At 43.6% G+C, this 13,788-nt stretch overlaps 1 protein-coding gene across 1 annotated transcript in view; it reads right to left on the reverse strand.

Moving 5' to 3' along the window:
• LOC145305803 (uncharacterized) overlaps window positions 1–13,788 on the reverse strand; it is a 112,058-nt gene that overhangs the window by 12,281 nt on the left and 85,989 nt on the right. The window contains exon 2 of the mRNA XM_080147619.1: window positions 268–371. Coding sequence (XP_080003745.1) covers window positions 268–366 — 99 coding nt within the window. The 5' untranslated portion in view covers window positions 367–371. The remainder of the gene's footprint in view (window positions 1–267; window positions 372–13,788) is intronic.

Below are 13,788 nucleotides of genomic sequence, written 5' to 3' on the forward strand. Positions count from 1 at the left end.
ATAGTTTTTTATTGCATTGCATTAAACATAGCTTTCCGCGGATATAAAACTATAAATAAATAAGATTAAAACTAGTTTTGGTAGCCCCGAGATTCGGTAGGCAAGGGCTAACAAAACTGATTTTAATATTAATTATGATTTAATATTTTCATATTCGTAGAAAACCAGAAGTAATACGATACAATACATGATTTTCAGTATTTCTTAGAACCGGTTTTAATCCAGCGGACATTAATCGGTTTCGAAGCCATACTGAAAAAGTTTTACCTGAATTAAAGAGAAATAGTCAAGATATTCTAAAATTCTTCTTGCTATATGATTAAGTCCATGCCGTTTTTCATTGAATATCAATTCTATATAATCCATTATCACTTAAAAATAAAGAATATATGAAGCAAATATTTTAACAGTTTAAATAAAAATGAATTAACCAGAAGAGTTATATATAGAGCTGCCAAGCCATGCATATATTAGCAAATGTAACAAAAATGCTTTAAAGTTTTTTTATTTCAGACAATTCATTTAATCCAATGAATAACAAGGATGACAACATCCATAAAAGCGAAGCTCTGAAACGGTAGGACAAACGGACATTAACACTTGTAATAATGTCAGAACTGAATAATCAGAATGCGAATGTATATTGTATAAGAGTCAAAGCAAAATTGTAAGTAAATTTGTTGAAAAACTGCTTGATACAGGATAATGATTATGGACATTCTTACATTTTTAGGACTTGATTATAGAGTTGCTTCGACTTATAATATTGTACTTTGTTGTCCCAGGAAACAGTATACCAAAAATCAGACCAATCGGATAATTAGGCCACATACAAATTTGTTGTTATAAATGTAAAAAAAATCAACATGTTTAAAATGGACGTACGGACATTCTGTTAATGATTATAGAGTTGCTCACTTTCTAAATCGTACCTAACTATTACAGGAATCACCATGCAAAATTTAAAATCGATAGGACAATTTTAACATGCCTAAATTAACGAAAAAAGCTATTTAAAAAAGTAAAAAAATCATCATGTTTAAAATGGACGTACGGACATTTTGGTAATGATTATAGAGTTGCTACGCTTTCTAAATCGTACCTAACTACTAAAGGAATCACCATGCAAAATTTGAAATCGATAGGACAATGTCTAAATTAACAAAAAAAGCTATCCGTGACGGACGGGCGGACGGACCGACCCTAATTATAAAAAAGCTTCGCTTTTAAAATGTTAAAAATTTACAATGAAATCATCATGTAAAGTTTAAATTCGATAGGACAATTCATATATGTCTTATTTAACGATAAGAGCTATCCGTTAAGGACGGACAGAATTACTCTGAATGTAAAAAAGCTTTGTTTTTTAATTTCTATCACTGTTAAAAATAAGAGTTTTCATTAGGTATATTGTTTATGTTTATTTATAAATGTAAAATCCGTCTGCTAAAATGAGTCATAAACGAATTTTTTCCCTTTTTAATTAAAGCATATAAAAAGTTTATGAAAAAATCATGTATTATATTTTCAACATGTTTTGCTCAGGCTACTTTGTTTTGTAATTATTATTCTTACAATATTAAGATTAATATTATTTCTATTTATCTTAGTCAGCTTTCTAAAGATAGTAAAAACATTGAGTTTGGCTGTATTCCAAATAATAATAAGGAAAAAGATAAGAAACTTTAAATGTCGTCTTTGTACTAGAAAAATATTTTGGATACTCTACAAAGGGAGAGGTCATTTTCTAGTAAATCCCGTAAAGGTGTGTGTTATAAGGCCTAAAAATAGTAGTAGAACGATAAGGTGCTCTAGATATATGTATTCCCTATTGAATAGAACAATAGGGAAATTTTTTTTTTTTTTTGATAACCGTACCTGGATTATCTAAAAAAAATACGAAATTTCTATCAAACGCTTTGTTTGGCTCAAACTGACAAAAATTTAAAAAAAATATAATTATAATAATAATGTTTTCTATAGGTACAAGGTAAAGGTTAAGAACAATCTATACCATTAAACAAAGGAAGAAGTCATTCTTTACAGGTTGATTTATTATAATTATATTTTTTTTTTATTTGTGTCAGTTTGAGCCAAACAATGCATTTGATAGAAATTTCAGATATTCCAGGTACGGTTATCAAAAAAAAAAAAAAATTTCTTCCCTATTGTTCTATTCAATAGGAAATACAAATATATAGAGCACCTTATCGTTCTACTACTATTTTTAGGCCTTATAACACACACCTTTACGGGATTTACTAGAAAATGACCTCTCCCTTTAACTCGAGTATACCTGTCAGTCACAAAAATACTGTAAAATACCCATAAAAAAGTAAAATGTTGTTAATAAGTAAAATTTAAAAAAACCCTAGCCTTATAGATTCAGCTATAATATTTCGGACGGACAGATATTAGAGATAAAAGAGTAGATGTGCTACTGAACACTCCTTATAATAAAGTAACAGGATGTCTGATTGTCTGTATGTTTGTCTTCTTGTACCGAAGGATCTCACTAACCACTGAACCGATCAGGTTCTCCTTAACAGGGTAGCTTATCATAGGTCTTGGGAAAATTTATAACTATTTTGAGGGAGGGTACCATCACCCTCCCAAGAGAAATCACAAAAAAATCGAGAAAAAAAATCGCCTTGAGACTTAAAAGCAAAATAGAAATTATTTCTCAAGTTATATATTTGAAGAACAAACATATAAAGTGCCACTAGGGGCCTCTAGGGGCGTAGCCGCAAGTAACATATAAAAGTGTATGTAGATTATGATCTCGGTAACTGCAAAGTTGAAAGTGGAGGCTTCACTTACCTCCACCCCCCTCCCCCTCCCCGATAACCTCGCTCGAGTGCCTCTAAAAAGAGAATATTGAAAAACAGACATCTGAAAAAAAATGAAAGGTATGTCAAAGACCATATACACTAATATTCTCTGATAGATTGACTTTAATTGCTTTTTTATAGCATATCTATAATACAAAGTAGAACGATGTTTGTCTGTCTGTCTGTCTGTTTGTTTGTAGCGAAGGATCTCGCTAACCGCTGAACCGATCGGGTTCTCCTTTACAGGGTAGCTTCTCATAGGTCCCGGGAAGGTTTATAACTATTTTCTTGGGGGGTGGGACACCCCTAACTCCCCCCCAAAATAAAAATACCAACCCCCCCCCTCAAAAAAAAATTATATTTTTTAAAAAATCTAAAACACGAAAAATTAGCTTGTTAAAACCTCTTGGGGCAAAGCCCCTAGAGGCTAGGGGCGAAGCTGCTAGTACTCTATACAGCATTTATTTAAAAAGAAGAATAAGAATGGATATAGAATATACGTAAAGGGGGTAGATGGGGATTTCAGCTTCACTTTATTAGAGTACATGATAATCTGATGTAAGATTTAAGTAATGATAAATCCATTTGAATAAATGAATGAGTCAGTCAGAAAATGAGAGTGCTGGATGCTTATAGAGATGCTATGCAACTAATAAAAAGAAAATGTAGTTGAAAAGTTCTTTTAAAGCCTAGTGACTCAGTATTTTTCTCAATTGCTTGAGTGGTGTATATAATTTTAATTATAGTATGCTTGTGCGGATAACTCTGAGAAGACTTTAATGCCGCTATTTTATCAGCTTTATTCTAGACTATAGTCAAATAGTTTAGAATAAAATAAAATAAAATGGTTATAGAATAGATTTATGCCATGCAGTCATGACCTTCCTACCATAAGACAGGGAAGGGACCATGGACTGTGAATTACACTGGAACCCGATGTTACATACAAGTGTGGTATTCGGCAACCGTGAGCCATGCCTATGGCAACCCTGACCTGGGTTCGGGGAAGGGCCGATGGCCCTCCCCCGAGTCCTGGGGAAGGGGTCTGCCGACCCCCTCCCTATGCCTAAAATTAATGATAGATTCTGACAGCCTTATTATGGTTAAGCTGTATTGTTAATTCCCCCCACCCTTTCCAGGGATGGGGGATCATTATTGCCCAAACTGACTATTGTATATGTATTATATTGATTCTGTTTATGATTATTTATTCCTATCTGTGTATTTATTGTTTGTTGTATATAACTTTAGTAAACCTTAGACCCTGAATAAAGGAACAACTGAATAGACTCTGTTTATTATTTAGTGATTGCTAGAGAAGCGTAGCTTCTCTATAGTACAGGTGTCCACGTCTGTTCACACTGCTGTAGTCATTTGAACTCTGGTGTCTGCCATTTATCCTAGGCGGATACCACAACTTTTGGTGACAGCTGTGTGAGATTACGGCAAACCACAAGTGTAGAGCAGACGCGCAGCTGAGGCTAAGGTACTCCCAGCAGTGAAACTGGCAAAACTGACACAAGCAACCTGAATTACCCACCCTGGATAGCAAGGTCTAACTCTGCATCCGGCAGTTGTGGAAGCGAAACCTAGCGAAAGACCACTAAGTGTGGCGGAACCCGAGCTGCGGAGAGTAGCGAAATCGGACGAGAGACTGCGGAGAGCAGCGAAACTTGACGGAGAACCGCGAGAAGCGCCGACATCTAACGGAGAATCGAGCGCTCAAGGGCTGAAACAGGCCTGCGGACGGGCTGAAACAGGCCAAATAAGTGCAAACGGCTGAAAATAGGCCAACATTTACTGCAAGAGATAGCAGGATCCGAACCAGCGGCGCTGCAGGAAGGGACATTCCCTGCCGCCACCAGCCGGATTCGGATACACGGCGCTGCAGGACGGGACATTCCCTGCCGCCGACAGGCTGAAACAAGCCAAATAGCTGCGAGCTGCGAGCGAAAATACGAGTGTATTGTACCAAGCAGAAGAAAACTACGTTAACTCCAAGTATCCTGAGAGGCTACAGCGCAGCCACCCATCTAGAAAAACAGATATTATATCACATTTTAGGGATTACCACCCTAGTGTGAAGGCTGAACAATAGATTTATGAGCAAGGCTTGGTAAACAAATTTGTTGTGTATTGTGATAAAGCTAAAAATAGAACAGGCTTGGTAAGCAAATCTGTTGTGTATTGTGATAGAGCTAAAAATAGAACCTAGATGTAATATAACAATGCATTGATAAACAATCTAACCCCCAAGCCTTCAGCACAACAAATACACCCCTTATCCCAACGGAAGGGGAGGGGCCCACCATCAATTGAAGAAAATACAATCGAGGTGACATAACAATAAGCTCAGGATTAAGGAAAGGGCACAATTACCTCACCACACAGTTACTTCAAACCTACAGCACCCCCCCCTCCCCATAGGGGGGAACGGACGGTTTTACCCCGTCCCCTCACGCGCTCCCCCTTCCTACCCACACTTGAATAAGTCCGCCCACGGTGTGGAGATAGCGACCTGGAGAACAGAGCGCCATTTACGGGTCGCGCAGCAGAGCTTGGGACGCACAACAAAATTCAAGGGACGAATAAGACAAAGCGGACCAATGAGAGAGTGGATTGAGGGATAGGTGCGCGTTTTACCTGTGTGCGCGAATCTGACGGTGCGTAAGCGCGTTGCAAGGAAAGGATATTTCACGCACACACACACACACAGGAGCGGAGCTACTCCATAGCATCCAACAGAGATATTTTTAGAAAAAAAAGACTTGCAAGCTCCTCCCTCCTATCTATAGTGTGATAAGGAAAACCAAATCAGTTCCTGACAGCAGTTCAGACCCTCAACAGCTATCTACACCTACCAGCCTACTCTACAACTCAGAAAACTAGTGACAAGTACTTTAGGTACACCTAATTTAAATCTTTGTAGTTAAACTACCAACCTAGTGATAAACAGTGTTGGCTGCTAGGCTAGAAAGCCTCAAGTGTAAACCATTTATAGTATTGATTTAAAACTTCGTGTCCCGCTGCTGAACCTTTGACCCGATGGAGCAGCCGCAAGCGCCAGGAGGCGACCAGCTCCAAGGATGGCTCCAGGATGATCCCCAGCCGGCTCCAGCCGAGTACCGCAAGCTGATGCTGAGTAACCTGCCGGAGTATCGAGGACCGCCCAAGCAATCCTGGAATTCCCACATCCGGAGACTCGAAATGTCATGGGCGGCTTACCGTGTGCCCCCCCATGACACACTAAACCGCCGCAACGCCCTTTTACTATCCCTGGCGGGGCAAGCGGCGGAGATGGCCTCTCATCTGTTTGGCGAGGCAGGCCAAGCCTTGACATACGAACAAGTCAAGGCCGAGTGTGAAATGTTATTTCGTCCAGCCTATGAATCCCAGACCCTGAAGCAAGCCTTCAGGGATTATAGGCAACACTCAACAGAACCTATACAAGCATACATATCCACAAAGTGTGCATTGTATAGGGAGGCCTATAGCCATGAGGACCTTGAATTATTGATAGACGAATTAAATCGTGGCATTCGTAACGCTAATGTGAAACGTGAAATGATGGGTCATGAGATCGCCTCGGTACCTGAGTACACGAGGCGAGCCATGTTTACCGTCACAATGATCACCAAGCAGCTGAAGGAGGGTGTGTGCCTAGTGGACGCCACCGACGGGCTCACGGGATCCGCCAGCGTCCAGTTGCCCCAATATGATGAGTCGGAGCCAATGGAGATTGGCGCCTTGGCTCCGGGTCTCCACCAGATGGGGAAGGTCGCCCCAGATGACAAGATTCCAGGCCGCTGCTATCGCTGCCATGGGAAAGGCCACCGAGTCCGAGACTGTCCTACACCTATGGAGGTCAGCCTAGAAGAGAGACGCACCCAGCCACGCCGTGACCGTCCTGCCAAATGTGACCGTTGCCATTACGCAGGCCATACGGCGGCCGAGTGCAAGGCCGACTGGGACCAGGTAGCCGGCCGGAGACGCGTCGCTGACAAGGGCGCTCCCTCAGGAAAGCCCAGCAGAGTAGCCAACATGGAAGGGAGCGCGCCCCCAGCAACACTCCAGCAAGCAGCCGCCCCCAACGCAGCGGGCCGAGCCGACGGAATGCCGCAGTTTGGAACCGTCCCAGCTAGGATCAACGTGCTGGGAGGAGCGGCTGAACCCAACCGGGTTGGTCTGGGCTTCAGCCTCAATCACCTGGGGCCGGAGTTCGTGCAGCCCACCAACATTGCAGAGCCAGAAGTCCTGAGGCCTCAACCATTCAGCCTCAACATGATGGGGCCTGCCAGACCGAGTCTACCCAGCAAGAGTGGAGGGGCGCTACCCAGCGCCACTGAGACGGTGTACGGGGAGGCCCTGGCGGCCGCTGAGCGAGAGAGGCAGGAGGCACTAGCCAGCGCAACGGAGTCGATGTATGGGGCGCCATCCGGCGCCGCCACCTGGGAAGGACGAGAGGTGCGCCCCCGCACCCCCAAGCTGATGTCTGGGGCGGCAACCGCCACCGCCACCTGCGATGACTGGGGTGTGCTATCCAGCGCCCCCACCCTGGTGCCTGGGGCGACAACCGTCAACCGACAACCCAGAGGGAGGGGTGACATCCGTCACCCCCAGTCAGCCAGCGCCACCAGCCAGCAGGGAGGGTCCAGCGATCCATCAGCCAGCGCCACCAGCCCGTAGGGAGAGCCCAGCCATACACCATCCAGCGCCCCCTGCCAGCCGAGGGAACCCAGCTGCCCACCATTCCCAACCGAGCCAGGATAAGTTAAATTTGACAAATGTATTGTATCCAAAGCATTGTAACCCTCCAGCCTTGCCTGTGCCTCCCGCACCAGAGGCTGGGGAGATTGAAATTTGGGGATATAAGGACTTGCCTGTGCCACATGCACCTGAGTTCCTAGGGCAGGGGAGGGACGTAATACAGGGCGAGCCTGTGCCACACGCACTCCAGCCCCATGCCACTGGGCATGCCATGGACAGGGGAAGGGACCCCTTGGGGCTAGGGGAGCCGACACCCAGGCAGGCGCCAGTCGCCTGTCAGTCTGTCATTGGGGAGGGTATCGGGATGCCCCGGGCACCCAAAGATAACGCTCAATGGAAATTTATATCTAGCCAGGAGCAGCCTAGCAGTGTCCAGCCCCAAGAAGCAGCCGTGGCCCGAGCCGAGGATCCCCAGACGCGCGTGCGAGGTCGATGGCTGTCTGGTAGATTCTCACACTGGTGGATGGTTCTGTGGGGACTACTGCTCGCAGCCGTGTGGCCTACAAATGGCTACGTCCTGGTAGGGTGGGACTGTGCCAACCCCACCCATGTCACAGCCTACAACAAGGAGAAGATGTGTAGCACGGAGCCGCTACACCAGGAGGTGCCCTCGGGCCATGAGGTACATGTCCTGCAGCAAGTCAAGATTAGGGAAACAATGGGATATAGCTGTCAACTCACCGTGTCCCAGTGGACATTTAGGTGTGGAGTATGGGGCCACCTCAAGGTGACCTCGGTCCCCACCCTCATGCGGCCAACCAAGATTGATCCAGAAACGTGCCGAGACCTGGCCAGGAACCGAGTCTACATGCTGCCAGGCAAGACCCAGCCACTGACGTTTCAGCTGAACCATCCCCTGTTCTTCACCCTCGATATGGTGGGCGCCTTGGTCAACAGCCCCGAGGGGGTGGGTTGTGAAGGGGAGGACGTCCATTTTGAGGGCCAGCTGTACCGCAATGAATTAGTGCTCCAGGAGCGACGGCTGCTGGTCAAGGAAGAGACCTATGTAGTCAAGAATGGACGGGTGGAGTCCCAGTCTGACCACCTGACCCTAGAGTGTCCCCATTCTGAGCTGTCCTGCATCACTGGGGAGGCCACCTACGTGTGGGACCACCTGGGGAGAGATTGCCCCTTGAGGCTGATCCGCAGCCTCCAGCCTAGCCTGGTGATGGATGCGTTTCTGGTTGACCATCAAGCCCAATTCTTCATCAACATGACTACCCCCACCTCAATAGTGAACTGCGACTTTGAGGCCCATGCCACCAACCACCCAGCATTGTTCGTGGCAGCCGACCCGGCCGCGGCAGCGCTGCCCAGAGTATCGGCCAGGGACATGGATGTCCCCCTGCAGGCCCAGATACATGCAGGTTACATCAGATTTACCCTGGAAACTCGAATGAGAAGCACCGCAGCAGAAGAAGTAGCGGCCAATTGCTGGAAGCTCCAGCAACTAGACCCGGCCCATCCGGTGCGTGTCCAGGGGAGCACGTTCTCTGTGCTGAGGGGAGATGTACTGCTCCAGCTTACCTGCCAACGCAATAAATATGTTGTCAGGGAGAGCAATGAATGTTGGGACAAGGTGCCGGTGGAGCCCACAGGATTTGTAGATGCCGTGACAAAGGTGTATAGCGGCCACGCCACCAAAATTCCCTGCTCCTCCACCTACCCCCTAACTGTACACGCTGAGGAAGGCTGGATAGAGCTAACCCCCGCACCTAAGAAGAGGCCACCCCCGCTGGATACACCCAAGCAGCTGCTGACAGAGCCCCTGGATGGCTTTAGTTCGGGAGGCTTGTATTCGCAGGCTGAGCTGAACGACTGGCAGCAGCTGCTAGCGTTCCCAGCGTATAAGGCCGCCATGCTGACCGGCCTGTCGTATGGCTCATGCGTTCAGCAAGGTAGCTGTTCAGCCTCCGGAGACCATGGGATCGTGTCCTATGATATTGACCGACTGGCGGAGGAAGGAGAAGCAACCCTGGATGTCTGGGCTGGGTTCAGACAGGCTATTCACGAGTGGGGAGATGGCGCAGCCATACTGTGTTTGCTGTTGTTGATTCTCAAGCTGCTGGGAGACTTAACCATCATTTCCCTGGCAGCTGCCCAAGGAGGTGTACGGGCCGCCATGAACGCGATGTCACAAGTGTTCCTGTACCACCCAACCTTGTATCGTAAGGCCTTGGCCAGAGCCAGGCTCACCCATGCCAAGTCCCGGGACTTTTCAGTAGACTGGGATGCCATTCCTATCGGCCGGGAAGCAGCCGAGGAAATGGTATCCATGCAATCAGCCGATAGTGGGAATGACCGCCCAGGCAGGCCTGGGCCACACTCTGGAAAGCCCCGCGGCCCCTCGGGAGGCCAGGCTGTCGCTCAGACGGTCAACCTGGTAGCCAGTGCCCCAGCCGCTGCCAACAATAACCAGAATGCCCCGCTACTGACCGGCCCCGCAGCGGCTGTGCCCCACGCCAACCTGACACCTGCTGGCGTCGAGCTACGTGTCCAACAAAAGCCAGCCTCTACCTTCTATCCCACGTTGGGAGCCCATCAGCCCTGAAAATCACCACTAGGATTCCATTGAATCATTATCGCTTGTATATAAATTAGCCCTAAGGAGCGGGCCGAAGGCCTCAACCACTGTCGGAAGTCTGGCAGGGAGACCCCCCTCCCAGCCTTCGGAGGGGAGAGTTGTGGTATTCGCCTATGGCAACCCTGACCTGGGTTCGGGGAAGGGCCGATGGCCCTCCCCCGAGTCCTGGGGAAGGGGTCTGCTGACCCCCTCCCTATGCCTAAAATTAATGATAGATTCTGACAGCCTTATTATGGTTAAGCTGTATTGTTAATTCCCCCCACCCTTTCCAGGGATGGGGGATCATTATTGCCCAAACTGACTATTGTATATGTATTATATTGATTCTGTTTATGATTATTTATTCCTATCTGTGTATTTATTGTTTGTTGTATATAACTTTAGTAAACCTTAGACCCTGAATAAAGGAACAACTGAATAGACTCTGTTTATTATTTAGTGATTGCTAGAGAAGCGTAGCTTCTCTATAGTATAGGTGTCCACGTCTGTTCACACTGCCGTAGTCATTTGAACTCTGGTGTCTGCCATTTATCCTAGGCGGATACCACACAAGCTACGCACCTAGTTTTATTTTAGTTTTGAAAAAATTTAATTAAATTTTTTTTGGGGTGGGGGGTCATTTTTTTCTAGGGGCGATTTCCCTTGGGAGGGTGGTGGTACCCTCCCTCAAAATAGTTATAAACCTATGAGAAGCTACCCTGTTCAGGAGAACCCGATCAGTTCAGCGGTTAGTGAGATCCTTCGGTACAGACAAACAGACATCCTGTTACTTTATTATAAGGATTTATCTCATATCTTCAAACTCATGGTACTTTAATCAAATCTTGATTGATTGGGACAACTTTTCAACAAATAATTGTAATTGCAATTTTGTTTATTGCAATTTGGGATGAACATAATTTGTCGTCTATTGTTCCCTGTACACTGCATATAGTTGACATTAGATTTGAGGCATGTTATTAAAACATAATCATGCGTATGAATTATATGTCAGCCACCGCCACTATTCAAAATTTATGTCGAAATTAAATGAAATATTCTTTTCGTGTATAATTGCTATAGTTTTTAGATTATACTTTATTATTACTGGAATGCACTCATTTTCCCCACTGGACTTGGCACCAAATTATTTTCAGTTATTTTGAACTCGAGAAATTCACAAATTATTACTTGCATTTTCTATTATAAAGTGGTTGCGCCTCTTAGATTTCCCTAAAGGTCAGTCTACCATATTTTTTCTAAGGGGTGATTTCTTTTGGGATGGTTTGAGATGATACCCCTAAAAATAGATTTAAACCTACCCTGGACTAGAAAAAAAGCTTCACTGTTAGTTAAGTGGACCCAATTGGGTTTTAATTCTCACCAAAAAAGCCACTTTCTTTCATGTACGTTTATTATAAGGTATACGATTCACGCTCCTACACACACACACACACAGTACACACACACACACACACAAAAGCACCTTAAGTGCGGCGCGGAAAGCCTGTTCTGTGCATTAAGTAGTTAAGCACTAATTCTCTAGCAGACAAGCGTAGTATAGCAAAATAAGCGGTGCTTTATATTGTGATTAATTTTTGTTATTAAAATATATTTGTTATTAGCGCAGCTACTATAAAATTAGGGCATGTCCGTCTATTTGAATGACAGAGTGACTAATAAAAAAGCTGTCTTTTGACATGCCTTCTATGTTACTTATCTTTTAAATATAAACTCCCCCGACTAATCTCATTGGCAGCTAGAAAGCTCATTGACTGCTTTGTATAGCTGCTTTTTTGTTTATCTTTTTCCCTGCTATTTTTAAAGTTTTTATGATCCATCTCAACTCTTAAATACATAATATGTTGATTACCCTGATAAATAAGCATGTTTAATTAAATCGGTTTTACAACTGATTTCCAAGTATCTAAATTAAATTTGCCATCGTTTTCAGGGATATTTTTGCCTATAGATGAAAGGACAAGTAGCTTTATTTTCTTATTTCTTAGGTCTTTGGTGTCTTTAATCGTATTGTACAATTTTTATGGTAGAATCAAAATTTAATTTTCAAATTTATAAGTTTTACTCTTTATCTTTCATTTGTGGTACATTTTAATATATATGTTTTTCGTTAATTAAAGATGCATCCTTGATAGAAATAATAACAGTTTTTTAGAATATTGATGCGTGTAAGCATATTTGTCAATGTGTTTTATCATATTCATGTGTTTACATATCATTTTGTTCATAAAAACACATAAAACATATTTTATACATATATCACATATTATACATGCATTATTAGACTTATTTTAAAAGTATAAACAAAAGTGATACTTATCGCAAAATTGCCCATATACAGGATTTTCTTTAAGGATATACTTACAGTTTCGGACTTGATTAAGGAGATGCTTCACTTGAAATATCATACTTTGTTGTCCTAGCCTGCAGTGGCGTGCGAACCGAAGGGGGCATTTGGGGCAATCGCCCCCCCCTAGCGACCAAAACGCCCCCCCCCTGCCCCCCCCTAGCAACCGCCCCCCCTGCCCCCCCCTAAATGTTAAAAAATGCCCCATTTTGCCCCCCCCTGGTCAACAAAAATGCCCCTTTTTGCCCCCTACCCTACAATAAGCAAAACTATCCCAGTTTCCAAAAAAAAAGATCAAGAAATACTCCAAAAAAAAATTTTGGCGCTTCGCGCCAAACAGACGGTTCCTATTCATTTAACCTTAACAAATTTTTAAATTAGTGTAGATATTAGGTTATAATCTTTTTTCACTTAACGTAACAAACCAGGTTATAGGAAGTATTTTATTTTGTATAATATAAACCTTTTTACCAAAGAAATTTTGTACATCCCCAATGATGATACACAAAATTACCACTTATATAGGTTACAATTAGTGGATGAAATGTATGGAAACTCGACTTAATTAACCAACCAATCAAAATTCCATTAAAGTCTCCAAAGTTGTTGAGCCAACGAATAAGAAAATTTTATATGAAATATTGGGGACTAGTGTAATAAATAGCTCAAAAACCCCTCCCTCCCTGCATATTTGAAGAAAAAAATTTGCGCTTCGCGCCCTTCCAAATGGTTTCTGCTATGAAATATTGGGGACTATTGTAATAAATAGCCCAAAAACCCATCCCTCCCTGCATATTTAAAGAAAAAAATGGACACATTACAAACTGTCCCAATTTTGTATAACTTTTGCGGAACATGTTCCAGTTACGTCATATTTTTCTTTCCCGAAAAAGGGAAGTGGGAAAGAAAAAAAAGGGAAGGGGGGAAGAAAAAAGAGATGGGAGAAAAGGGGGTTTTCCCCATCTCTTTTGAAGAGATTTTCTTCCCCCCTTCTCTTTTTCGGGAAAGAAAAATATGACGTAACTTGAACATGTTCCGCAAAAGTTATACAAAATTGGGACAGTTTGTAATGTGTCTTCAAAATGGTTTCTGCTTTTTATCACAATGAAAGGACAAGTTTTTTTTTATTTTTTACATAGTTCATTATATCTTTGGTTTTTTTGGTACGATAAATTTTTTTGTGGATTATAATAATAAAAAAAATAAAACTTCTTGCTGTTTCGAGCATCCAGTATGTAATTTACTTTGACTGTCATCAC

This window comes from Acartia tonsa, chromosome 14 (assembly GCF_053477335.1).
Source record: "Acartia tonsa isolate MP-2025a chromosome 14, ASM5347733v1, whole genome shotgun sequence".
Classification (NCBI taxonomy): domain Eukaryota; kingdom Metazoa; phylum Arthropoda; class Copepoda; order Calanoida; family Acartiidae; genus Acartia; species Acartia tonsa.